At 45.6% G+C, this 24,595-nt stretch overlaps 1 protein-coding gene across 1 annotated transcript in view; it reads right to left on the bottom strand.

Annotated features, from left to right (window-relative positions):
* Positions 1 to 3,827: 3,827 nt before the first annotated feature.
* Positions 3,828 to 24,595, bottom strand: part of FKBP15 (FK506 binding protein 15, 133kDa) — a 41,675-nt gene continuing 20,907 nt past the window's right edge. The window contains 26 exon segments of the mRNA XM_009890323.1: positions 3,828 to 3,902; positions 4,375 to 4,465; positions 4,935 to 5,483; positions 5,485 to 5,696; positions 5,898 to 6,005; positions 6,510 to 6,620; positions 7,088 to 7,180; positions 7,533 to 7,685; positions 8,392 to 8,453; positions 8,456 to 8,525; positions 8,852 to 8,988; positions 9,496 to 9,667; positions 13,147 to 13,249; positions 13,941 to 14,035; positions 14,697 to 14,807; positions 15,205 to 15,314; positions 16,108 to 16,201; positions 17,711 to 17,814; positions 18,544 to 18,643; positions 18,897 to 19,016; positions 19,703 to 19,751; positions 20,463 to 20,608; positions 21,058 to 21,201; positions 22,493 to 22,561; positions 23,542 to 23,691; positions 24,150 to 24,248. Of these exon segments, the coding sequence (XP_009888625.1) occupies positions 3,828 to 3,902; positions 4,375 to 4,465; positions 4,935 to 5,483; positions 5,485 to 5,696; positions 5,898 to 6,005; positions 6,510 to 6,620; positions 7,088 to 7,180; positions 7,533 to 7,685; positions 8,392 to 8,453; positions 8,456 to 8,525; positions 8,852 to 8,988; positions 9,496 to 9,667; positions 13,147 to 13,249; positions 13,941 to 14,035; positions 14,697 to 14,807; positions 15,205 to 15,314; positions 16,108 to 16,201; positions 17,711 to 17,814; positions 18,544 to 18,643; positions 18,897 to 19,016; positions 19,703 to 19,751; positions 20,463 to 20,608; positions 21,058 to 21,201; positions 22,493 to 22,561; positions 23,542 to 23,691; positions 24,150 to 24,248 (3,327 nt within the window).

Genomic DNA, 24,595 nt, shown 5'->3' with positions numbered 1-24,595 from the left:
AGCCCCCCAGCAGCTGCCCTGCCGCCATTCCCTCTGCCTGAGCTGCCTGCGCAAGCTGGTGTGCCGCGCCGCCACCGTCGCCTTCATCAGCTGCCCCTTCTGCAGGATGGTGACACTGGTGCCCGAGATGGCTCTGGGTGGTCCTGGGGTGTCGCCGGCCTTGGGAACGCCACGTGAGGAGGAGGAAGAGGAAGGGGAGGAAGGCAGCGGTGCCCCCCCAGCCACCCGACAAGCCTCAGCGCGCCCTGTGGAGGTGGCGTGTGCGACTCACGCCCCCATCTTTGCGGTGAGCAGCATGGTGTCCCCCTGGGGCCTCCGCCGCGGCTCTGAGGCACCGGGCGCCTTTATGCTGGGGCTGCCGGGGCGGGGGCTGCTGCTGGACACACAGCCCCCCCTCGCCTCCATGGAGAACCTGCGCCTCGGCTTCGCTGCCGGCATCCTCATCCTCATCGTCTCCACCTTCTTCCTGCTCGTCTTCCTCAAGTAGGTCCCATGGGGGGAGAGGGGCTCACAGCCCGCATCGCAGCCCCCTGCCACCTGCCCTGGGGTGGCCAGGATGGACCCAGCGGTGGGTCAGGGGCTTCTCAGGCTGTGGCCAGCTCAGCCCTGGGCAGGCAGGGAGGGGGCCAAGGATGGGGCTGAGGGCTCAGCACCTCCCAGGATCCAGCCCAGGCACGCTGGGGGCCACAGGACGCTCGGCTGCCCCGTACATGAGCCCCGCAGCATCAGACTCTTTAAAAATTAACTTATTGCATCGCTTTCCTTCATCCCCCGGGGTCTGGCTGCGCTCGCATCTGTACCCCCCGGCGGCAGCTCGGCGGGAGCCGCGGCCACGCATGCTTCCCAGTGTCGCAATCCCAGAGGCTGGAAAATTCCCCCAGCTGCACTTCAGTCCATCTCGTCAGGCAGCAAGGACAGGGTGAAAGGGGACGGGAAAGGTCCCACGTTGCGTTTCTGTGGCTTTCCCTTGAGAAGAGCACCCAGTGTGGCACACGCAGGGGGACAAGGCAGTGGGGGAAGGATGCTGCCCCGCGGAGATCTGCAAAAGACATTAAAGACAGACGTTGGCTGAGCACTGTCTCCAGTTGTTTTTCTCTGTACCCGAGGCAGGGAGAGTTTTGCACCAAGAAAAATGTGCTGCCTTTGCTCTCGGCAGGCAGGGCAGGGGCTGGGTGGGATAACCAGGGCCTGGGCATGGAGAAGGGGGTCCTCTGGTCCTCTCCTTGCCCTGGGGGGAAGCGGCTGTTGCATCTCCACCCAGCAACACCCTCTCGGACACATCCTCCCTCTGTGGTACAGTATGCCCACCTCCTGGCCCCAAATAGCACCCAGAAGCAGCCCCTTCGCAGCCCCCCATGATGGCATCTGTCCCCTCCGCAGGACCTGGCACCTCCATCACTCCCAGAGCCCACTCTCCCCCCAGGGAACCCAGAGCTTTCTCACATTCACCCTTCCTGCGCCCAGAGAACATGCGCACATGGGCACAGAGAACAAACATGGCTTAGTTTTGGTCCTGAGACTGAGCCAGAAAGAAACCTGGGAGCTACAGGCTTGGGTAGAGGGAGACACCACCATGGGGAATGGGTTGCAGTACCTTCTGTGCCCACCTTCTAGAGAGCTTAAAATCCCAACTCCTGCACCCCAGTCCCTGCTCACAGGCACAGCAGAGCTGAGCAGGGACCCTCCTGCATCCATAGACCCTGCTCAGGAGAGACTGGGCTGCTGCAAACCCTCCTGAGATGCCCGAGGCCCTTCTGCCCTACAGCCCCATGGAGAACCAGGCGAGTGATCCCCACGTACACCACGACTGTCATCTGTCCCTCAGCTTCTTACACCAACACAGCACAACACGACAGCCTGAGGAGCTGCAGTCACAGCACAAAGGGACCTTCCCTCCTTTCCCAGCAGAGGGTTTAACAGCAGGTAAGGCGATCGAATTTTTGATTTTCTACATCAAATTAGGCTGGAGTCAGTTTTCAACTGCACAGAAATAGATCAAGCCAGACTAAAGTAAAACCCATGCAAGCAAAAAATACAGGTTTAATTGCACTTTATTTTTCAAGAATTGAAACACAAATCCCTCCAGTTGTCTATCTGTAATGGGAAACAAGAAGTGGAATTTGTCAGGATTAGCAATGACCTCCACCAGGGCCCAGCTGCAGACAGGGGGTCTGGGGGACAGGTCGGGGTCCCCAGGACAGGCTGCCCAGCACATCTGGGCTTCGCACCCCACCACGTTCAGCGCTGAGTAACCATTTGGTGCTTCGACCTCTGGAGCGGCTCCCCAGGACACCCCAGCTCAGCTCACCCTGTGAGACAAGAGTGTGTGTGGCAGCAGATCAGCTCTCTCACAGGCTTTGGTCTCATCCACAATTTTAGTTGCATTTGGCAATTTGTGACACTGAATATGCAGTACGCAGTGCAGGGGCTGGGAACAGGAGTGCTCCCCCACCCCCCAAGAAATTGCATTTAGAACACAGATCAAATTCAGAGGCAGTTGTAGAAACTAAACCATAGTAGAATTATTTTAAGCACTTCTATTTTATTAAGTGAAGGGGGGATTATGCAGTTTAAAGACACTAAGACCTGCTCATAGTTTTAAGTTGGGTTAGTGCCAATGTAAGTAAAAGTGCTATGAGGAATCCCAGGCATTTGCTCAGCTGTCTGTCCTCACCCCTTTCCCCTCTTGGTCCACTGAGACTGAAGAGTTACACCCTGCAGCCCTGGCTGCGCCGCAGAGCCCAGGTGAGGTTGGGTACAACTTCTGTCCCACCATCACTAAGTTCTGACTTGTGCTGTGATCGTTACACTTCAAACAGCAGCAGAGGAAAAAGGCACCGGAGATGGGCTCTCTGGAGAAGGTGACTCTCCAGAGAAGCAGCACGTTGCACACCTGCATTGCTGCTCTCACTGCCAGTGAAACACAACTCAGTGAAAAAACAACCCAAACCAGTATCTCACCTCCGGGCACAAAGAGAGAAGAGAGGAGCTGGCTGCAGAGGCTGCACAGCAAGTCATTTTTGAGAGGCTTCTGTGAGCCTCGGAGTCCTCCCTAAAACACAGCTGGGGATCCGCCTGCCTTCCCCCAAGGGCAGTTATGAGATGCTACATCTGTGCTTGGAGCATTAGTCTACCGGAGCCCTGACTTTCAGTGCTGCTAACGGAGTCCCTGCTTTGCTGTGGGTCAGCGAGCACCACACGCGCCGAGCTCTGAAGGTACAGGAGCACTGACCCGAACCGCCTCAGCCCCTGGGGTTTCCCCAAGCCGCCTGTGCGGAGCCGCCAGCTCCCAGGAAAGCCCTGCCTGGGGTCTCTTGGCCGGATCTCCCACTGCGCACTGCCAATACCTGGTGACGAGCCAGTGTGGAGTCCCTGGGAACTAACAGGAATCTTCCAAGGAGATCTTCACTGAGGAAGGAGGAGAGATTTTAGTCTTTTTTTTTAAAAAGTAGTTACCTACTGCAGGGTCCTGCAAGACTTAAGTTTTTCTGAAGCACTTTACAAAGTTTATATTTGCATAACATTTCAGATTAATGAATCAACAGTTCACAGAAGTAGGACAGCAATACAGATGTGCAGTAAGACCAGTTGGTTCCTTCAGATCGTCCCCGACCTCTGCACACGTTTGTCAGGTCAGAGCGATGGGTCTGAGCACCCATGAGTGCAGAGGGCGCCACGGGCTCTCAGCCCCATCGGTCCGCAGTACGAGAGCCTGGGAAGTCCCTGGTTGTTCACAACTGTCCCACGTACGCAGCTCGTTAAGTGCAAAGTGCACAGGAAGAGGCCGTGCCCAGAGGAGAGGGCTCACGGGCTCAGCAGCCGGCTCTTCAGCCCAGCCAGTCCAGATCATCATCGTCATCATCACCAAAGAGCGGTGCTGGAGGGGGGTGCCCCTTCATGCTCTGGAAGTAAAACCAGAGGGAAACTTGTCACTCTTAACAGCTTTCCAGTATTTAGTAATTGCTACACAGTTCAGGCTCTGGAGTCTCCATCAGGTTTAGGGAGATGGTCTCAAGAAGCCCCATTACTGAAGGTTTTGTACTGTTCATATAATAGCTTAATATTGCAGGAGAGATACTTATGGGCTAAAAGGGACAGGAGAGGGGCAGACACTGAAACCCTTCCAGTAACCTGTGGCCAGTCTCACTAACTCCACACCAGCAGGAGTTTGTCATCACTGCCTCAGCCCAGGAGGCCCTTCCAAGCTCAACAAACAACCCCAGATACTCTTGACGTGTCCGAAGCACACAGGAAGCTCTGAGCTCAGCTAGCAGGAGCCAGGCAGACCCCACTGCCAGGGGAAGGATTTCACAGACAAGCTACAGGTTAATGCCCGAACCAGTTTAGTAGGAGTTGAAAGCTACAAACACGTACCACTTCCTCCTCATCCTCCTCTTCAGAGGGAACTCGAGGCTTCAGTGGTTTAGGAGATGCTGTTTCAAAGAAGTTGTCCTCCTCAAAGAGGCTACGAGAAGATAAAGAATTAGCAGCTCACTTGTAAAACCAAGATCCCATCATCCGCAAGTTCCATTAAAGAATGATGTAGAAGTTTTGTCACCGAGCTAAGCTTTTAAGGCATGTACTATTTACCAGTGCAGAACATTACTGGGACCTGGCAGGCACCAACACCAGATCCCAGAGAAGCTGCACTCTCCCCTCTGCGCTCAGCTGGGAACCGGTCACCAGGGCTAATGGCACCACTGCCTCCACCCAGACACGAGCCTGTTCTGCAACTGCCCTCCCAGCAGAGCGTGCCCTGGACACCCTGTCGGCACCAGCGCCTGCCTCGTGCTCTCCAGGGCCGCCACCCTGACGGTGCTTCAGCCCTACCGCACATGCTGCCCTGCAGTAGCAGAGCCGTACTGGCCCCTGGGTGTGCTGCTGGACCAGGCTGAGCTGATCAGCAGGATTTTTTTCCTGCAGTCACACCTCACCTGGAATCTTTTTGCCTGGGGCTGGAGCCCAGTTCCTCCTGTCCTGGGGTTTCTCTGACAACAGCTGAGCTCGGCTTTGCTGCGTTGGATGCTGAAGCAGGCTCCTTCTCGGAGCTAGCTCCATCTGACAGGTCTGTGCCGTTCCCTCCTTCGCCATTTAAGGGAGGGGGCTCAAAACCTCCCACAGGCTCCTCTGCCTTCTCCTCTGCAGCTGGCTTTTCTGGAGGCACTGACACATCCACTTCTCCTGGCTTGGCTTCTAGAACAGAAGGTTCTGCAACTTCTGCCTGCAAAGATACTCTGGAGGGACTGCGTTCTGTCTCAGCTCTCCTGACAGGACTACTCTCCTGCCCTTGCTCAGCTGGAAAGAAGTCCTCATCCACCTCGGGAACAGGCTGTCCTGAAAGCACAGGGCCCTTGTCAGGATCCAGGCAGGATTTGACTGTAGAACAGAGATGCTCTCCCGGGACCTCATCCTCTTCTGACACCCCACTGCTCTGTGCTGCCTGCTCTTCCTCGGGGGTTCTGGGCCTGGCAGACAGAGGAGTTTTCCTGGTCAGACTCCACGGAGCCTGTGGTTGCTTCCCTAGGCTCAGCTGGGAGCACAACACTCCGTGCTGGGCTACGCTGCATGGGCTCTTCGTGGTCAGTGTTTGCTCCAGGTGATCCCTCCTGTCTCGCTGCTCCTCTTCCAGATTCCTCCTTTTTACTGTCATCATCTGGTTTCTCCTGCTGCCTGTTGAGGAGCTGCAGTGTTACAGTCTAAAAATATTGAGTAGAGAGAATGTAGGTTATACCCTAAACCACCACAGATCCCTGTATCATCTTCTACTACTGGGCTGATTTAGCACTCACAACAAATCTCTGCTTCAGGCATTTCAGACTCACAACAGAAGTCTGTGTTTTTAGCCCAACACTCATTCTCTCCCACTGATAACCTTGTATCTCTCATCCCTACTATACCTTAATCGTGTTCATGACAACACCCAGAACTGTCCTGCCACTGTATGTCTCTTCCAGCTCAAATTCACCACGAAGAGATTGAAATACACCATTCATTATTTTCTTTACCTGGAAAAGAGCAAGACAGAAAACAAGGATATGATTCATTAACACATGAAGCACTGGACTTGACATCAGATACTTCTCCAGGTGAAGGAACAATAAATCCAAACACACAGTTTTCTAAGAATCCACTTTTCAACCCAAAATTTCTGTAGCAAAGCAGAAGACCTCATGCCATCTTAACTCAGAACCATTACACACACACCAAACCCATCCCTCCCCAACTGAGGCGGGTTGCTCAAACCCAAGGCAGACTGACACATTTCTTATTATTTTTTCTATTTTAAATCTAAACCCCAAATCTTAAGTTTTAACCCCCCCAAAATACAAAATAATCAAGCAACAAAGCAGCCAGCAGGAAGATCCCATCCTTTCTTCCTCTATAGACCCTGCTACTAGAAACACAGCACTTCCGTGGAGAAAGTGTTTTTCCTTCTCGTCTCTGCTCAAAGAGAAATAATTCAACATAAACAGATTTGCTTAGTAAGGAGAAATATTGGTCAAGCTCACTTCTTCGGTGAAGTCTGCAGGTGAAGATCCATCCCGACCCTTCTCCAGGTCTCGGATCCGTTCTTCATAGCGAGCCCTCAGCACCACAATATCCGACTGCAAGACTGAGTACTGCCAAAGGGAAACCGCAGGTTAGAACAGCTTCACAGCCACCACCACCGTGAACCTCGCAATGGGGGGGTAAACAGTAAACAGATCTGTAAACATTTTCTTAGTGAGAAGCAAATTGGTGAGTTTTAAGCAGAGCTTTGATATACAGGTGCAAAAGACTTGGCTGAAAGTAACAGCACCAAAATAAAGATATCCAACCAACCCAAAACCTTAGAGAGCCACAATCGTGTCATTAGCTCTTCACATTCCAGTAACACCAAGAATGGGCACAGCATTACTGAGATCTCAGTGAAATGAGGGCTGGGTCTCATCACTGGACCTGATTTGGTTTGCTGAAAGCAACGTGAAGTTATTCCTTCCCTCTCATCTTCTGCAAGTCATGTTCTTGTTATTCTGGACATTGGTAGCCTGAGGCTAGTGATTACTGCACTCCAGTTCACATTCAGCTGCTGTGTTATTCCCTTTACCTTCTCTTTGACAGGCTCAAGCTGCTCCAAACGTTGCTGAAACTCAGACAATTTTTGCTCTTCCGCTTTTTTCGAGTGTTTTAGAGCTGCAATCTGAAAGACAAGAACTAGAGCCCATCAGTTTAGAGACCCCTTCAGTGTTGCCCACTTCAAAAGTTTCTGCCCAAGAGCAGTCATGCAGAACAGCACAGATAAGCAGAAGAGACTGTCGCTTTAGTCTGAGAGGGACATCATCTTGGCTCTCCCACATTCAGAACCGCAGTAGTAAATTCACTTGCCCACCAACCCAACTAACAGATGCGAGACAGACACATCCCATGTACAAAACCAAATTCCACAACAGTCGAGAAATTGAAGTCAAGCCACAATTAGGTGGGAGAGGACTGTTGGTTACAGTTACTGGTTATTTGGCGTTATATTTCAGCAATAAAGAACAGCCCTTTACCTTCTCTTCCAGCTGGGACACCTGCTGCTGCAGGGAATCTCTCTGCTCACACACCTCCTGGTACTGTCTAACATGCTGCTCCTTGGCCGAGGCCAGCGTACGTTCACATTTGGCTTCCCACTGGGATTCCAGCTCTGCCTGGATGAGTGACAGCTGTTCAGCATGTAAGAGAGATCATTAGGAACACACAGAGACAACCTGTATTTGCACAACAAGAGGCTGAAAGCTTGGGGCTGGACAACACCTCCTGCCCCAGGCTGGAATACCGACATGCAGAAGGCAGCCCTGGAGCTGTCACCAGCTCCTGCCCACACCTCCCAGAGTTCAATGCCAGCCACGATCCCTCAGGCTAGCCTGAAGGTCTGGCTCAGATTTTAGATCTCTTGACATATTTCTAAGCAGTCTTTCACTCAGCAGCGCTCCTGTATTCTTTTCTCTACTATGAACTCGAATTGGTGCCTCTCCTTTCCTCAGTTTGACACTCTCTTTAGCACAGTCTGAATGCGATGCTGCATGCCAGCCCGAATCAATGCTGTGTCAGAACTCTGCAGCCACGCCAGGGGCCTGTGATTCGAGTTAGGGAACCACTGGGACCCAGCAGCCTCCCTGCCTACTCAAACCATGCACTTCCTTAGAGAGACATCAGTGTAAAACCCCAAGTCAGATGCAGAGCCAACAAAGACCAGCAAAGAGATTTTTCGAAAGACAAAGTGAACCCTGTGTTAAAGTTCACCCCTAAAAATCAAGCACATAACATTTTCATTCTTCCACTACCTGAGCATTTTCATGACTATTTCCTACCTGTAAGTTCCTACAAGCCTTCCAGACACTTGTTGGAGAAGCTCTCATGACTCCTCACCTGCTCTGCTGCCACTTGGTCAGTTGAAGTCCGTGCCTTTTTCAGCAACTGTCGAAGCTTCTGCGTATTTCTTCCATCTCTTCCTCTGCTTGAGCTCTCTCTGAGAGGGATTTCTTCTTCCTCTCCGCAAGATTCTGCAACACAAAACAGGACATAGAATAGGTCATACTGCACCAAAGTAGCTTCTCTTTCTCATGCAGAAAGAGCTTCTTTGAGCAGGGACTGTTATCACTTTAAAAATCAAGCTGAGATTATTTTAGAGGTAGGAAGGTTAACATATTACTAAGATATTAAAAAAAAAAAATCACATAAGCACAAAGGATCCACCAGCACAGGGATCACTGCCAGCGGATGAGTCAAGATTTAGCCAACTTGCACATTTACAAGCAAGAATATTGGGTTAGATTTCAGCAAAGAACTGAAACCCTGCATCTCCCTGTAACGCCGGCAGTGGACATACCCTTTCAAGAGTCTCCTTTTCCACTTTTAGGTCCGTTAGCTCTTCTTCCAGTGCCGTAATCTTCATGTCCAGCTGTCTGCGGCTCTGCTTCTCAGCTTTGAATCTAGTCTGAGTGTCCTCAGAGGCTTCTTGGAGCTCTGCAAAAACACACTTTACTATGGGTTTCAGTGGACATATATTTCAGGTTAGTGTGTTTGGGGGCTGATGAGAAGGAACATTGTCTCTTGCACTACGAAATCAACAACACTGCTTGCACCTGCAGCGGGAACCAGGATTTATCAAGTTTCTTCTGTGAAACGGCAGTGTTTATACCTCAGCTTTTATCTTAACTTCTCAACCAGCGGAACATCTCTTGTTCCTCTACAAGGTCTTAGACAGTAATTGCAAGATTGGTTCTGCAGAAGGCATTCCTGTGATGGGGTGATTTTGGTCTTTGATTTGGCCCACTCCCCTTGTAGTAAAACAAGGATGCATACACCCTTCGGACATTTCAGTGCATCAACATCCTTCTTCGATGCCTTTGTGACTGATCCCAGGGAAAGCAGGAATAGATACCCCCAAAGAAAGGAAAAACCTATGACTTATACAAGAGGAAAAATAATGACCTAAAGGAGCTCTCATGGAACAGGCACAAGAAGTCGTACCTGCTAACTGCACTTGCAATTTGCTGAGCTGCGTCTCGTGTCGCTCTGCATCCTGCAGGGCAGCAGACAGCTGTTTCCGCAGGTCCATTTCCTTCTTCTGGTGGGCAGTCAGCTCCAGCTGCAGTTGGGAGACCTGTGCTGTGGCAGAGGCTAACTCCTCAGCAACTTTGGCCTGTAGCACAAAACGGAGCAGGGAAAAGGGAGGAAAAAAAGGGATATGTGAGTGTGAGGAAGCTCCAGAAGTGTTCTCACAAGAAAAACTCATAAGGTATTGGAGACCTTATTGGGGAAGCGCTGGGATCCGGCACCTCACAGACACCTCCAAATCGTAGAGGTAATGATAACTTTTTTTGCTGTGTTACTGTGAGTCTTTTGGCTGTCACCTGTCCAGACTGACTAGGAAGTTGCACACCACCACCAACTACCTCATCACCACATTCATTCAACTCAGTGAGTCTTCCTGAGAAGCTTAAAGGTGTTATTAAGACTAGTACCAGTGCCTGGTGGCTTTTCAGGCTACAACAGCATCTATTCAAGTAAAAGCCTGGGCTCCAACATCTAATTATCTTCAATAAGCTTACAAATCACTGAAAAGCCACACAAGACATTGGCTTGTTCCAGCCAAAAGAGCACCTTCCCTCCAGACCACACAGCACGTAGTCACCCTGAGGTGCCCACACGGGTAAGGCTGTCATTTTGGAGCATAGTTCTCACAGTAATTTGTTGACCTGTTTAGATTTAGTATCGCTCAGTCAGCGACTCCTGTAAAACCAGGTACTAATACAGCGTGTTAGACAACTTGTAAACAATACATTAGGAGAGGCTCAAGGCATCAAGACACAAAGTCACGTTCCCAATCTTGCCGCATGACACGCAAAATTCAGCGGATGCTCTCCAAAGACAGAACTACACCCATCAGAAAACCCTCGTTTGCTGCAGGGAATACCTAAACAGCTTCTACACCCATGCCTACGTTCAGATTCTCAACAGGCCTTCATGGTCGTGTAACTGTAAAGTTCAGGAGAACTGGTGTTCCTCTCTGCTTTATCCCTGTAAAAGAACTAATGCGTTTCTCTTCAGACTAGGACCATCACCTTCTGGCAGAGAAGAGCTGTGAGCAAAATTGTTCCAACTATAGTGAGGATGAACGCATGCTGACCTTGAGGGCTGGGATACTACACCATTCATTTTAAAGAGGCAGCAGCATTTCAACAGAGACCGGCTAAAATGAGATCTGCTTTCCTCTTACATTTCCGTAAGTGTTGTTCAAGATCCTAACTCCTAGCATGCTAAAGTCAAACCCCCATAGCATACCTAAACGTTATTGTAACACTTGCCTTTGTCTTTAATGGCAAATAAAGAAAAATAAAAAGGAAATCCTATGCCAGGAACTGCTACTAGACTTAAGTTTCTGCAGTAAACGCTTCCTATCTATACTAGCTCAGCTCCAGCCTCCAGCTTTCAGTACCAAGAATCTTAATGATCAGAGCAGATACAGATCACATATTTGATCATGTCCTGTTTCTCCCATGGGGGAGGTGAAATAAGCAGCAATGTGACAACGTTCTCTGAAAGGGCTCCCCAAGGAAGAGGGGGCCGGTGGCTGGCTACACTGCCAGCTATAAAGCCCTTTTCCAAGTTGAAGATCCACGCTAATTCAAGATCTGAGGCAATTCTTTTAATGCCAATCAGCTTGTAACTAGTTCAAGAGGAAGCTGGGCTGGCACTATCCAGGGCACAATTATCTATCGCCTACACAGTCCGCAGACACACTGCCTCACCTGGTCCCAGCCCCGATCCACTGGCGGCATGTGCTAGGAAGAGAAAGCAGCGACAGGAAACAGGAAGAGTTAAGAACACAACTTGAAAGGCAGAGGCATTAATCATCATCAGAAAAGCAAAACGCTTCATTACAGGAGCCTAAAGCATGCCAGAGAAGCCTTTAAATTATTTCAAGAACTGTAAAAGCTTACACAGAAAAAGGGAGTGAAGCCTGGCTTAAAAAGAAAGAAGCTAAAGGTATCCTCACAGGTACGTTACACAGCACAGTTGTAGAGCGGTCCTACGTGTGACTCCCAGTGCAGTGGAGCACGAGGGGTATCACTTTGCCTTATGGAACACAAAGCCTTCACCTAAAGCTCTGATGTGCTCTGCCAGGGTCGGAGATCTAACACCCAAAAGCAATGAGCTACTAACACCTCTTCTCAGTGGCCCTGGGTACAGATGCCTGGCCTGTATCACAAAATAAATGGTGACTCCCTATTTTTAAGTAAAGAATAGATAAAATAGCTTCAAATTCTCTTTCCTGATTCTGGCTGTCCATAGTGAACTCAGGAACTGCAGACACAGAGCAAGCTAGGTTAGATAAAAGGAAGAGGAAGGAATACCAGCCTTCATGTTTACAGTCAATACTCTCACAAAACTAGGGGAAGTCTTCTCCCAGGGCAAGTCACGGCTTTCCTAGTCTTGGCTGAAGTCTATTCCTGCAATACTGTTATCAACCAGGCAGTGACTGCTGAATCAAGTGGAGCCCTATTGAAGACGAGGCCCAAAAGATTCCTGAAGATCTTATACTTTCAAAAGATGTTTCCTCCCCAAGCTATTTATCACGCAAGCTGGCTGGTGTGCTCACTGGCAGAAAGGAATTTTATTTATTATTTCAATCCAACTTATTCTTGGTTAGAATCTCTCACACTCCCTGCATATTATGGGTATGCGACCTGGGCTCTCAGTGGAAAAACATAGCTCTCCTTCACTGTCTGCTCACACCAGCACACAATTAATCAGCTGCGTAGTGCTTTGTTCTTTCGCATACTTGCTAGCATACTTTGGAAAGCTGCAGTTTCTGTCATTTTAAGACGTACCGAATATGATTCTCATGCAGAGCAAGCATTTAACATCTCACATTTGAATTGGAGAGATATGCAACTCAGCAGGGGAGCATGGTGCAAGACTGAACTTGATGAAATTTAAGAAGCCAGTGCTTGAAAAAGCATTGACAACACCATGCAATTACAGACCTCAAAGCTAGCCCAGCTGGGCTGCGACGAGTGGGCATTACAGGATATACAGCCATGCATAAGTGCATTTAACTGGTTCGAAAGCTATTTCCCAATAGCCCCTTTCACAAAAGCACAATCCATTATTGCTAGAAAAAACCAGCTTTTGATTAGTATAAAAAAATAAAAGTGCAATGACGAAAACCTGGTAAGAAATAATTTTCCTTATAGCTACATTCACTGTCAGTTAAATAGAAGGAATAAAAAAAAACTTCTGAAACTGTTAGCGCAACTAGGGAAACGTACATTTTCAACCTGACAAAACCCTGCGATACACACAATTCCTCAACATGTTGCCCATACACCTACAAAGTTAACAATAAATCAGACACTTTGCTATAAGATAAGAATATTCAAGCTACCACAGCATCAAGATCTATGTTTATATCCTCTGTGCTGCTTTTATTATGAAAGCCATGAAAATACTCAAATTGTTTCTCAAAACAACTTCCAAAACGTAAGTTCAGGACTACAGTTGTCTTGTAAGAGAACTGACTTCAGCCTCGACTAACAAAGCATGTTTTAGAGCGACAGGCAGCCCCTTTCCTGGCTGCAGCCAGAGGTCTATGGCTCTGCTCATTGTCACCATTACCTTCTCCTGTTCTGCATGCAACACTCTTGCCTGTGTGTTTTCATTTGTTGTTTGCAGCGAATGGTTCCTCTGCTCCATTAACAAGTTACTTTGTTCGACATATCTGTGAACAGGGAGAGACCGCATGAGCATTTATGTAAATACATGACTTGGAGCAAAAGGCACAGAGAGAAAAGGTGCTATTTCAAAGCAGTCGTCTTCATGAGATGTCCCAGACAACTTTGCACGATGTCCGGCACTAAGAAAAGCCCAATCTCAAAAGGGTGGAATGGGTGTGCCTGGCACAGCAGAGATTCTATCAGTTTGGGCAAGTGCTTTACCTCTTTGCAAGAAGTCTAATGTTCCTACCACACAGGTAAAGGATTTCAATAACCTGATATCCACTGGCCTTTGCCATTTCCTTAAACAAGTTATTCCCCTTCTTAAATGGAACAGAACACACACCCAATTGTGGAACTAGGGACACCACATGCCCTACCATTTCTTCCACCTTACTAAAAAGCTAGCAAAAGCAAAATAACTCCCAGAAGCAGAGCAAGTGTGCCCAAAGACGACAGCGTGAGGAATCCCCCCGCCCTTTACACATTCATGTTTACTGTAAACCACAGTTTTGGAGATACGCCCTGCAGAAAGAGGAGGGGAAAACCCACGCTTTTAGTGCCTTGGGGGGAAAAAATAAATAAAAATCAGAATATATCTCTATCCTAAAGAACACCTCTCCTAGTTATGCCTAACCAAGTGTAAGCTAGAAAGACTTTGCAGATGCAGAGAGGCTGTACTCTCCTGCTCCTTACCTCTGATTCCGCTCAATCAACTCGCTGATCTTCTCATTCTGTTCCTCAATCCGACTGCTCTTCTCAAATATCTCTTGCTTCAGTCTCTCATTCTCCTAAAGCATAGCCCAACATGAATATTCACCTTGCTTGGATTTCCTTGCAGCAGTACCTAAACCTTTCTTTTGTACAGAGGTGAGACTTATCACCTTCTGTGGCAACATAACAGGAAGGTGCCACGCTACATTTAGCAGGAATCCTGGCACAGGACAGAGGTTGCCAAACCACATTCTAGAGAATTGTGTGTCTGATAGACTTTTTCACCCACAAAACCCAAGATTGTAGTTCTTCTAGGCAGTAGCCTTACAAAGTGCAAAACTAAGTGGTGAAAAACAGATATACATGGTTTTTGCAACACAGTACTTCAGGTGTGAAACTCTGCTCTGCAGTCTGCTGTGGGTTAAGTCCATAATAGTTTAAGAAGAGTCGGAATTTCTCTCACATGAACTTTCCACCAAGGGCTATTAAATACCAATATATCAACTCTAGCTCGGAAAGTACCCAAACCACAAACTGCTTAGAAGAGCTTTTTTGGAGGGAGAGGGGTGGAAATCATTGTATCTCTCATACTCTTACCTAAGCAGTTGGTTTTGGCCATGCAAAAGTAGGACACATGGGTGGATGGACACCTGGGCCAAGCCAGCACAGCCATTCTCATTAGGAATAACATGGTGGGCTCCAGTTCCTTATGGAAGTAGTCAAATAGGCCATGCTTACCTGGATTATGCGCTGGATATTGCTCATGATCATGGAGGCTTCCATCGTAACAGAGGAGATACCAGGCAGTAGTGAGCTGTTACCAGTGTTTTGTTTCTTCAACTCCTCCACCTGTAAGCATAAGCCATTCTTAAGGCAGATGAAAAATTTATGGGTAGGTAAGAGTCAGACATCTGCAAAGATCCGCTTCACTGTTCCATCTGATTAGCTGTAGGTTATACACTACTGTATCGACTGTGACACCTCCTTCAGGTGTCAGTGAATCTCTCCAAACAAAATGTCTTATACGACAGTAATAGACAGCACCCTCCCCCAGGTCTAGTCTCAGCTTTTTCACAGTAGCCACATTGCTACCGCTTCAAGGTCTGATAATATCAGAATTTTCACTAAGTTAGTACATGACTTACAAACTTCATGCTGGCATTTAAATAGAACCAACTCCTTAGACTACATTTGAAGAACAAATAGCAGTAATGTCATTAACAAGTCTGTCTATGCTATAAATTACCTTGGCAGCCAGATGATCCATTTTATCTACTACTTTGCTAACAGCCATTCGGATTTCAGTGTTGTGCTGCCGAGCTTCTGTCATCAAAAAGGAAGTAACATCCCCGGGTGCTTGAATGGAAAGGAGAGAAATCTATAGTCACAAGGGGAAAATGCCGGCATACAGATAACCAAAAGCAATGCTTCGCAGTTTGAAGCCTGCCAGATAGGACAGCCACTCGCCTCCCAGAAATAAAAGGGACATCATATATGGGAAACTAATAATGTAGGTATTTTCCAAATAACATGAATAGGCAGGTTTAAGACTACAGGAAATTCCTGAGCCATGTGACAGCACTGAGGTCAACAAGAGGGAACCCCCAGACCACTAGAACAGTACACAAAGAGGTACAAGCAAACAACAGGAACAAAGGTTGTCTTCTGAAATTTTGAACTCAGAAACTGCACTCCAAGAAAGGTTCAGCTACACTCAAGTCTTCACCAACAGGGCCTTCTTAGGCTGCACCTTTTTTTTGGTATTATGTCCTCCCACTTAGTGAAGGCTCCTACATGTACGCTTAAATTCTTTCCCTGGCTGGTAGGATAGCTCTTTACTGTTACAGTTGTATGTATAACTGGAAGCACCAGCTATAAAATATCTTTAGTGATACACAGCCTTAGGAATACACCTAGAAATTCCCTCCCCTTTCACACTGCATGAAGTTCCTTACAGTAAGAAAAGGATGGATATTTATTGGGAAACGTTTGCCCCTATTTGGAATCAAAAATAAGAATTTGTGAAACAGCGCAACATTACAAACAGGATGAACATGCGTATGCTACCACTGCTGTCTAAGTCATCATTATAAACAGTTTACTGCAGGTATTGCAGCCTTCTGAAAAGCATGTACCTTTTTAAACATACCTTGGTAAGGTGCGGGATACATCTGTCCTACAGGCTGGAGTTGAGAAGCAGATGCAGCAGTTTGGGGGTAAGCAAATGCCATGCCTGGATACGCCTTGCAGAACAAGTTCAACAGATTAGAATATGTTTTGATGTTTCTGCCCACACACACTCAAGCCGTTTTCATGGTTTTTAAGCCCCAAAGCAATGATAATACTTGGAAAGAAAAAAACCACAGAATTAGGGAGCAGGAAGTCAAATTACACAACAGTCACAGTAAGGGGAAAAAACCAAAGCCATCTTCTGTCAAGGCTTAGATATGTGTTCAAGTCACCACAGCTTAATGAGTTACCTTCTTCACTGAAGTTTAAGCAAAAGCATGTTACCCCACGTTGGTAAGAGGCAAAGATCAAGGTGTGAACAGCTCACTGCAGCTTATTGGATGTGCAGTAATCTGAAGTTACGCTAACTTGAACGCAAGGCTATTCCTACCAATGGCTCAAAAAATGCAGCTTAACTACCTTGATTGCAATTTTACCGCTCAGTGCTTACCAGCGGCAGCTAAACAGATTGAAGAATGCATTAAATGTTAGGAGTACTTCACTCATATCAATTTATTCTCTCCGGCAAGGAAAAAAATAATATAACTTGGGTTGAGTTTTTAGAAGAATTCAGGATATCGGGGTCAAACCTTCAAAACAATATATCCAAATCATTGTCAGATTCAAACTTCACTTTAATGACTAGTTTCTATTTCAAAAGAGAAAAGCTTGCCTTTTTTATCTTGTTACTTGCCACAACTTCCTTATTTTCAACGCAAGGAAAATGCAAAGCCAAAGCAATGTGCCAGGGTAGGTTGGGGTTTTTTGTTTTTGTGTGGCTTTTTTTTTTTTGCATTTGGTGGTGTATTTTTGTGGTTTTTTTTTTTTTTTAATACATAGTGTTTGTATTTATTATCAAATATTTTCCTCCTCTGCCTGGAACCTTTAAAAATAAACAGTGCTTCTATGCCACATAAGCCACTGTTTGGTTTTGAAACCCTCCAAAAAATAGTTAAAGTGAAAATAACCACAGAAACCATAAGGTAATAAGCTTGGTTTTAGACTTCAGAGAAGTGTTTGTATGATAGCTTTGGATTAAGTCTTCACTACCTGATGCGGCAAATACATTGTGTCTTAAGCCCCCAAAATTTCCTTGTTAACAAGCAGATTGCATCACTTTACAGCAGTGATACCACAAGCCTTTTAAAAGGATTATTCTTTTGCTGGATGAAAAACCATGACCCACAAACATATTAAGCCTGCAAACGAGCTCTCACAGAAAAACATACCATGACCAAGAAAACTAAAATGCTTTTGTTTTCACCTGCTCTACAAGTACTTGGAAGTTTTTATTTTATCCGCTACAAAAGCGGAAACTAAACAAAATCTGGTTAATCTTAGTTGATCTTTAAGAAGCCATATGATGGAAACCTGAGAATGGCAAAGAAGAGTCAAAAGCAGCAGCCTGGGATTCTCATCCTTATAGGCTGCTATAGAATCCTTGCTCCCAGCAATGGAGAAGACAGTAAGACTGACAAGAAAGGACATAAGTGCCAATATTCTCCTTGTTTTCATTTTGGTACCTGAAAGCCCTGTGATCCTCCAGGCAGAGCTGAATGGGGCTGGATCGTTGCAGGTATTAAAGCAGCAGAAGATACTGGGGGTGTAGAACCAGATGCTTGAGGTACTGAAAGAGAAGAAAGAAATTCAGCATGCTATAAAGGAGCTAGAAATAATTTAACTCACCCAGTGTGAAAAAGAAAAAAAATTTAACACAAGCCTGTCTACAGCCTTGTGAAAATTAAATCCAGTCAAACAAGTGATAAAAGGTCAAGAAAAGCGTCATGTTTCACAGAAATTTCACTTCTAGCTACATTTAGACCACCTCTTTTCACTCAAACAAAGGTGGCTCTGAAGTTTACCAACACAAGACATTACTCAGACTGACTCTAAAGACTGCTCAGCTGACCAGCAGCTGACATGGCTCTTCCATCATGGGAAGACAGGTCAAGCCCACCGCAGAGACGCCAGCCCTCTGATGGCCTTCACTATTATTTCCATCACTTTCAAACAAAAAAAAATTCTGCTCACTGGGAAGGGATTTTTAACAGTTCCATTTACAAATCACGTCCTAGAAATCTCAGTGCCACCCCAGCACACACGATGACAAGAGCAGCTCATACACTGCGGCTGCTCTTCCTCAAGCAGTAATGCATGCACAAGATCACAACAAAGACACACTCCAAGGAATTCAGTCTTGTGCTTTATGAATTAGTCTACCTTTGGACCAGCAAGCGTTATTACAAGCTATCTATCAGTTCCTGAAAGGAATTCTCTATTTGCACGACCCCCGTTCTCGAAGCCTGCAAAGAAGTGAAACTTCTCTATGCCAATCCCAGGCTCACCAGCACATTACCTTGTGTCGACACTGTGGGCAGTACCGCATGAGCTGGCTGCGACGGTCTCATGGAAGACGAAGCCACTGGTTGCGCTGTCCCTTTCAGTGTGTTTGGATCCTAAAAATATTTATGCGTATTACAAGGAATGCTAAACAATGAGGGAACACTTTGAACACAAGGTCACTTGAGACGAGGTGTTATTCAGTTAACCCAATCGAACTAGAAAGGAACAGTGGAATTGTTACACCCTTTTTGCCACAGAAGGAGCATGCTTTCCCTGTACAAGGGGAGAGCTATTGCTATGGACTCCCTTTAAGAAATTCACACTGTAGAAAAAGCATCAGTCACATGTATGTGATTGCTGACGTACCTCTATTTCGGAGTCACTGGAGTCCAGTTGACTCCCTGCTGTCCCGGCAAGGAAAGGCAGCATGGGCTGTCCCATTTTCGCCATCCGAGAAATTAGCTTTGCCTTGGCTACATCTGGATTCTAAAAGAAATGTTTGCAGTTACTCTTCCTTTGTCTCTCAGCCCAGGCTATTCAGGCATTAGAGACATTTATCAGGATTAGACTCTTCTAAATAGTCATCTTAATTCTGGTTCTTTCAATTTTTCAATGACTGTGTGAAAAACTGATTTTCAAATATACAAGATAACACCGTGAATTTGTTAATCTGGCTTGCTTTATATGCTCTCCTTCTGGGATAACATTGCTGTCATTGCACAGAGAAATATATCCCTGCACAAAAACACAGAAACAAGAAGAAAATGTGCTAATTAAGGAAGCTGCTTAGCAGCTTTTTCTATCCTGAGGCACATGCAAAAAGTCTCACTCATGTAGCTACATAAACTATACTTTTATATTCAGTATAACTGAATTACTCCCAATTACTCTTTGTTATCCACTTTAAATTTGTCAGTTTATCCAAGAAAACAACTAGACTTGTGAGTATCTATGTGGTCAGCAGGAGCTGGGACTGAGGTTCCTCACGTTCTGCTGATCCCTTCGTTAACAAGGCCCTGATCAGCTGTCAGTAAGGTGAACATTTCAGAGCATCTTGGTTGCACGATGTTCCCTTTATCTTGAGCAACACTGAATGCAGAGGTGAAACCAAACAACCCTTCCTATTCGAGGCTTCAAATTAGTCAGGGAAAAAAATAAACCAAGACACTTACTGCTAGCTGTTCACTGATGGAGTTTGACTTGGCCCGAACAGCCGGCTCCCTGAAAATCCACACATGTGTATATTGATATCCGAGATTAACAAAGATGAAATTCAGGATCCAGTATTCTGCATTTCTAAATACTATCAAACACACCTCCCTTTAGGAAAACCATTTTCTTATATCGTGAGCATTTCTTTTTCCTTACTTTTGGAAGATCCTTTAGGTTTTAAACATCATTATGGGCAAATTCCATGGCTGTAGAACAGCTGATTACAGAAAGATGATTTTGTTGATTGCTGTAATGACCACATTCTGGTACAGTTTTAACCAAGTCCAACAACAAACTACTTATGGCAACAAGAACAGCACTTATACTTGAACTCCTCAGAAAGGATGACCAACGCGTTTAGTTAATTTAAGAAACAAATGACAATGTAAAATTTGCAATTAAACAAAATCAGCAATTACACCTGAGATGAGAAAGCTGTTGTAGCCATACCCATACAGCTTAATTACGCCTGTCTGTAGAGAAATTAGTTCTTTCATCTCTGCCCATTTCAATGTCTTTGAATCTGAAAGTCAGCATTTAAGCAGAAAATTTCCTGCAAGTCTTGTTGGCGAACATTCTACTGCTACACTGACAGCACTAAGTTGGCACCCAGAGGACCCACGTTCGCCAAATGATGTGTTAATGCAGCATTGTGCCAGATGTTTATGAATGTTGCCACCTTTTAATACAGAAAGTTGTTTTAACCATGCTGCTCCTTACCCAGGCTTTGGAGGTATCGTAGATGGAGGCAACAAACCAGTGTCTGCAGAGAAGCCATCTGAATTGGGTACCGGAGAAGGTGCAGGAGAATCCCTTGAACTAATGCTCTGTCCATCTGAACCAGAGCCTTCCTTTACCAGCTTCACCTTAAAAAGCACATAACAAAAAAGATGTTTTTCTGGGTTCCCAGAAAAAATTTCAGCAACTTATTTACTTTTGATGACTACTCCTTTGTCAAGCTCGTGCACTTCAACTAAAAGCACAGACCTGATTCAGAACTGGAGAAGCTGAGTCTTTACATCCTGTCATTTCCCACTATGAGTATTTTGTTTTCCCAAGTGACTCACAAATAAGACAATAAAAAGATCCCAAGACAGTTACAACAGACATGTCTTAGTAAACAGCCTAGAGGGATTTTTTGGGTTTAGGGTTTTGTGTGGTTTGGGGTTTTTTTTAATTAAAGATGTATATCTTCCTGAGGTATTTGGTTTATAACAGTTTCTGAGCCATAGTTCTCATGCCAACAGCAGGTTTTCACCTTGCAGACAGACGCTGCCACCCAACAACTACAAAGCAGATGGCAGAAGACACTCACCCGCCTAACTTCCACCTCAAAAACTAAAGTGGAGTCTGGAGGGACACGGCCAGCCACTCCTTGAGCCCCGTAGGCCCATGCCGGGGGAATAATGAGATACCTTCGTCCTCCTTTCTTCATCCCCATCATCCCTTCTTCCCAGCCCTTTGGTTTTCAGAGACGTAACAAAAGAAAAAGCAAACAGTATGATCAGTGACATTACAGTTTCTTTTAATTACACTGATTAATACTGCTTCAGGCACCAGTTATAGAAGATCCCAGAACACAGAGAAATTCTTGCAAAACCCTATTCATTCTCAGTCTGTAGCACTAAACCTTTGCCCTACAAAGAGTCATAATGACCAATTATAAATTGCAACATTAGTTTAAGAATAAAGATACAGCTCCCAACACGCCCATAATGAAATCAAATAGATACAGCAATCTCTAAGCATGAAGGAGGCTTCCAGGTCTCCATATAGTTCCAGAAACCTGGTCCAAGTTTCAAATATCTTAACTTAAGCAGCTATCACAGATCACACTGATATCCTGGCAGGAAGAACTGCATTCTGTGCTGCATGCACAAATTCTGCAGCTGCAGGTGGCTTACAGGGCACACCGTGCCTCTCTAAGCAGTCTGGGAAAGAAAGGACTCCACATCAATGAAAGATGACTTCCGAATTACTATGGTTAGATGTACAAAGCACCCACAGAAAACAGTTGTAGCAAAGGAGACTTAGGAATCGGAGCAATGCAAACTGTCAAATGGATGCCAGTATTTAACAGGATGACTACTACATCCAGGCAATATTAATAAGATACACGCTAAAAGAAACCCTAAAGTACAAAAATAGTGCATCTTCAGCAAATGACAGCTTTAACAGGTCGTATATGAATTACTCAGGTAATGGAAGTGACCTGAACAAAAGCATCTCCGATTCACAACCTGATTTAATGGAATACCATAAGCGAGTACTACACCACCTGGACTGAAAAATTATTACAGTCAAAACCCTCAAAGTTTGACTTAGAGGGTAAAACCACTCTAGGCAGTATCTTTTACTGGACCATCCTAAAACCTGTCAATTGTATTCACCCTCTCGTGCCCTTCTTCCTGTTGACTTCTAGAAAAAAAAAAAAAGGCAAAAAAGCCTCCAGAACCTCAGCTCTTGAAAACAGGAAGCCTCCTTTTCACCAAACAGCACTTCTTTCCAACATTGCCACTAGGAAGCCTCCTTTTCACCAAACAGCACAACTTCTTTCCAACATTGCCACCGAGAAGGAGACTTGGCTATACTGTGCAAATTAAGAAGAAAATAAAGGTTGAGCGAGTCACTGTTACAGAGTTTCCTATCAAATGAAACATGTAACAGAAATAGCCTATATGAGTCTTGAACAAGATCCTCAGTAATTCAAAGCTTGGAGACTTCAATTATAATGAAAGCTCCAGTTCTACCTTGATGACCTTTCCAGATCCCAGCTTTAGCCGCAACAGCTTGTCTTTGTTAACATTCGTGTCAAACACCTACAGAGTTGAAGAACAAAAACACAAAATACACGGATTTCCCAACTGTTTCAAAATTCTGCACACTACTTTACACATTCCATAAACTCTTACAATCTCTTACGTGCTGTTTCCCACTCTGCTACTTCCAAAATTAATTCTCAACAGATGTAAGACAGAGCATGGGCTTCTAGCCCATGAGCTTCTAGCCCATTGCACAGTACAATTACTTAAAGTGAATAATAGCTGGAAACTTTAAAACTGCTTTGAGCTTTATGGTCAGAACAGAATTGGGCCAAGTAAAACAGTACACAACAGGCTTATATCAAGCAGAAAACAACTGCCTAGAAGTTTTGTACATTAAAGCATGCAGCTGAACAACTCTTTCAGGAGATCAGAAGTAAGCTCTGCACCACTGGTACACAGAGGGAAGTGTGCCAGGCAGACCAAGAAAAACAAAAAATCCCCTAGAGATGAAAAAGAAAGCCCTTTTTTATAGCAAAAAGATTCAAACTGCAGATGGATGCAAATGCAAACCCTTTGCCATGAATTTCGCTAATAGTAAAACCAGCAGCAGTGTTTTAAAGGCAATGCTTTGAAACATCAAAGCATTTCTTTTGCTTATTAGCGAGCTGGACTGCTTTTGTATCCTCTACAGCTGTGTCCAATCTCATTCTGTTAACATTTGGAGATGTGCTTTGTGTCTGACGAGGCCCTTCTTATCACTTCCTCAAGCTATTTCCAAAGGAGCATAGTCCCTTCTCACCATATTCATTAATACTAACGTGTGAGTGCCTGTGAATGTTAAATGCATCTCAATCACCTCCTCCTGAGGAGTATGGAATCCCTTGTTACTTCTACAGGTTCACACATGACCCCACTTATAGTGCCATAATTGACTGAAAAAACACCTGTAACATCAGCACCAATACTATGCTAGATGCAGCAGGTTCCTTCCAGGGACTGTCACACCCACTTAGGATTAGGAGAAATGTCTTTACCTGTCCAAGCCCGTTGTTCTGGAACAGCCAACCCGTGTAGGCAATCTCCAGAGAGTCTCCTCCTTCTACTCCCTGCCCTTCGCCAGGAATGAGGTCCTGGTAGAGGACTGAATCAAGCACTGGTGAGCTGTTGCACTTGGCAATGCACACCTGCAGAAGGAAAGCCCATCAGTGTCTCTGGCCAGGGTGGCAAGTTCCACCATGACTTAGTACCAATCTGATCCATTTCTTACTGTACTGATCAAGCCCGGGTTATAGATGCACTTAAGAGGTGTTGCATGTTTCCTTGTGCTGAGCTATACAAGTAAACACCCTCTGCTCTACAGAACTGTTGGTCTTACAGTACTTAAGAATCTCGACTAGAAATCCCCGCAGAAGTAACAGGCTCCTTGCCTGAAAGAGCCCTGTATCTGATGAACACAACTCAGCCAGGCTCATTGCAGATGTGCCTCAATCACAGTCACGCAGATACTCAAAGCTGAACTTCAATGAAAAAGTACAACTTGACTTAAAACCTTTGAGCAATAAGATGCTCTCAGAGATACAGCTTGATCTGCCCGTTGTTCCAAATGGGCCAGCAAGTCATACCTCGCAGAGTAAGCTGTTACCTGTTTACTGAAATCCATTGCAGCCTTTTCTGACTCAAACATGATGGACCAGTTTTGTCTCTGATCATCATAGAATGTACTGTAATTGTTGGGTTGAACCTGTGTGAAAGGAAATCAGTCCTATGTTATACACGAAAAGATTCATTCAACAACAAAAAAAAACCAAAATCCAAAAGAAGTTTAAAGGAAGAGGTACTGAAACTAAGCAGAAGAATAATCCTGCTGTATTACTACCTGAGTTCAGAATGCACAAATTAGCTTTTATTTATGTGCTCATTACTGTGGAAGAATTATTCTAACTCAAATATTTGAGCAAATATTAAGTTCTTCATAGATGCTGCAGCTTTCACAAGATGGGGAAGGCTTTCACAAGCTTCTTTGAAGCTAGGTTCTATAAAACGTGCTGAAATTTTTAGGTGTAAGTAATCTCCTTTTCATAGTGTTGA

This window comes from Charadrius vociferus, unplaced genomic scaffold (genome assembly GCF_000708025.1).
Source record: "Charadrius vociferus isolate BGI_N301 unplaced genomic scaffold, ASM70802v2 scaffold398, whole genome shotgun sequence".
NCBI lineage: Eukaryota > Metazoa > Chordata > Aves > Charadriiformes > Charadriidae > Charadrius > Charadrius vociferus.
This window is presented reverse-complemented; position numbering and strand designations above follow the sequence as displayed.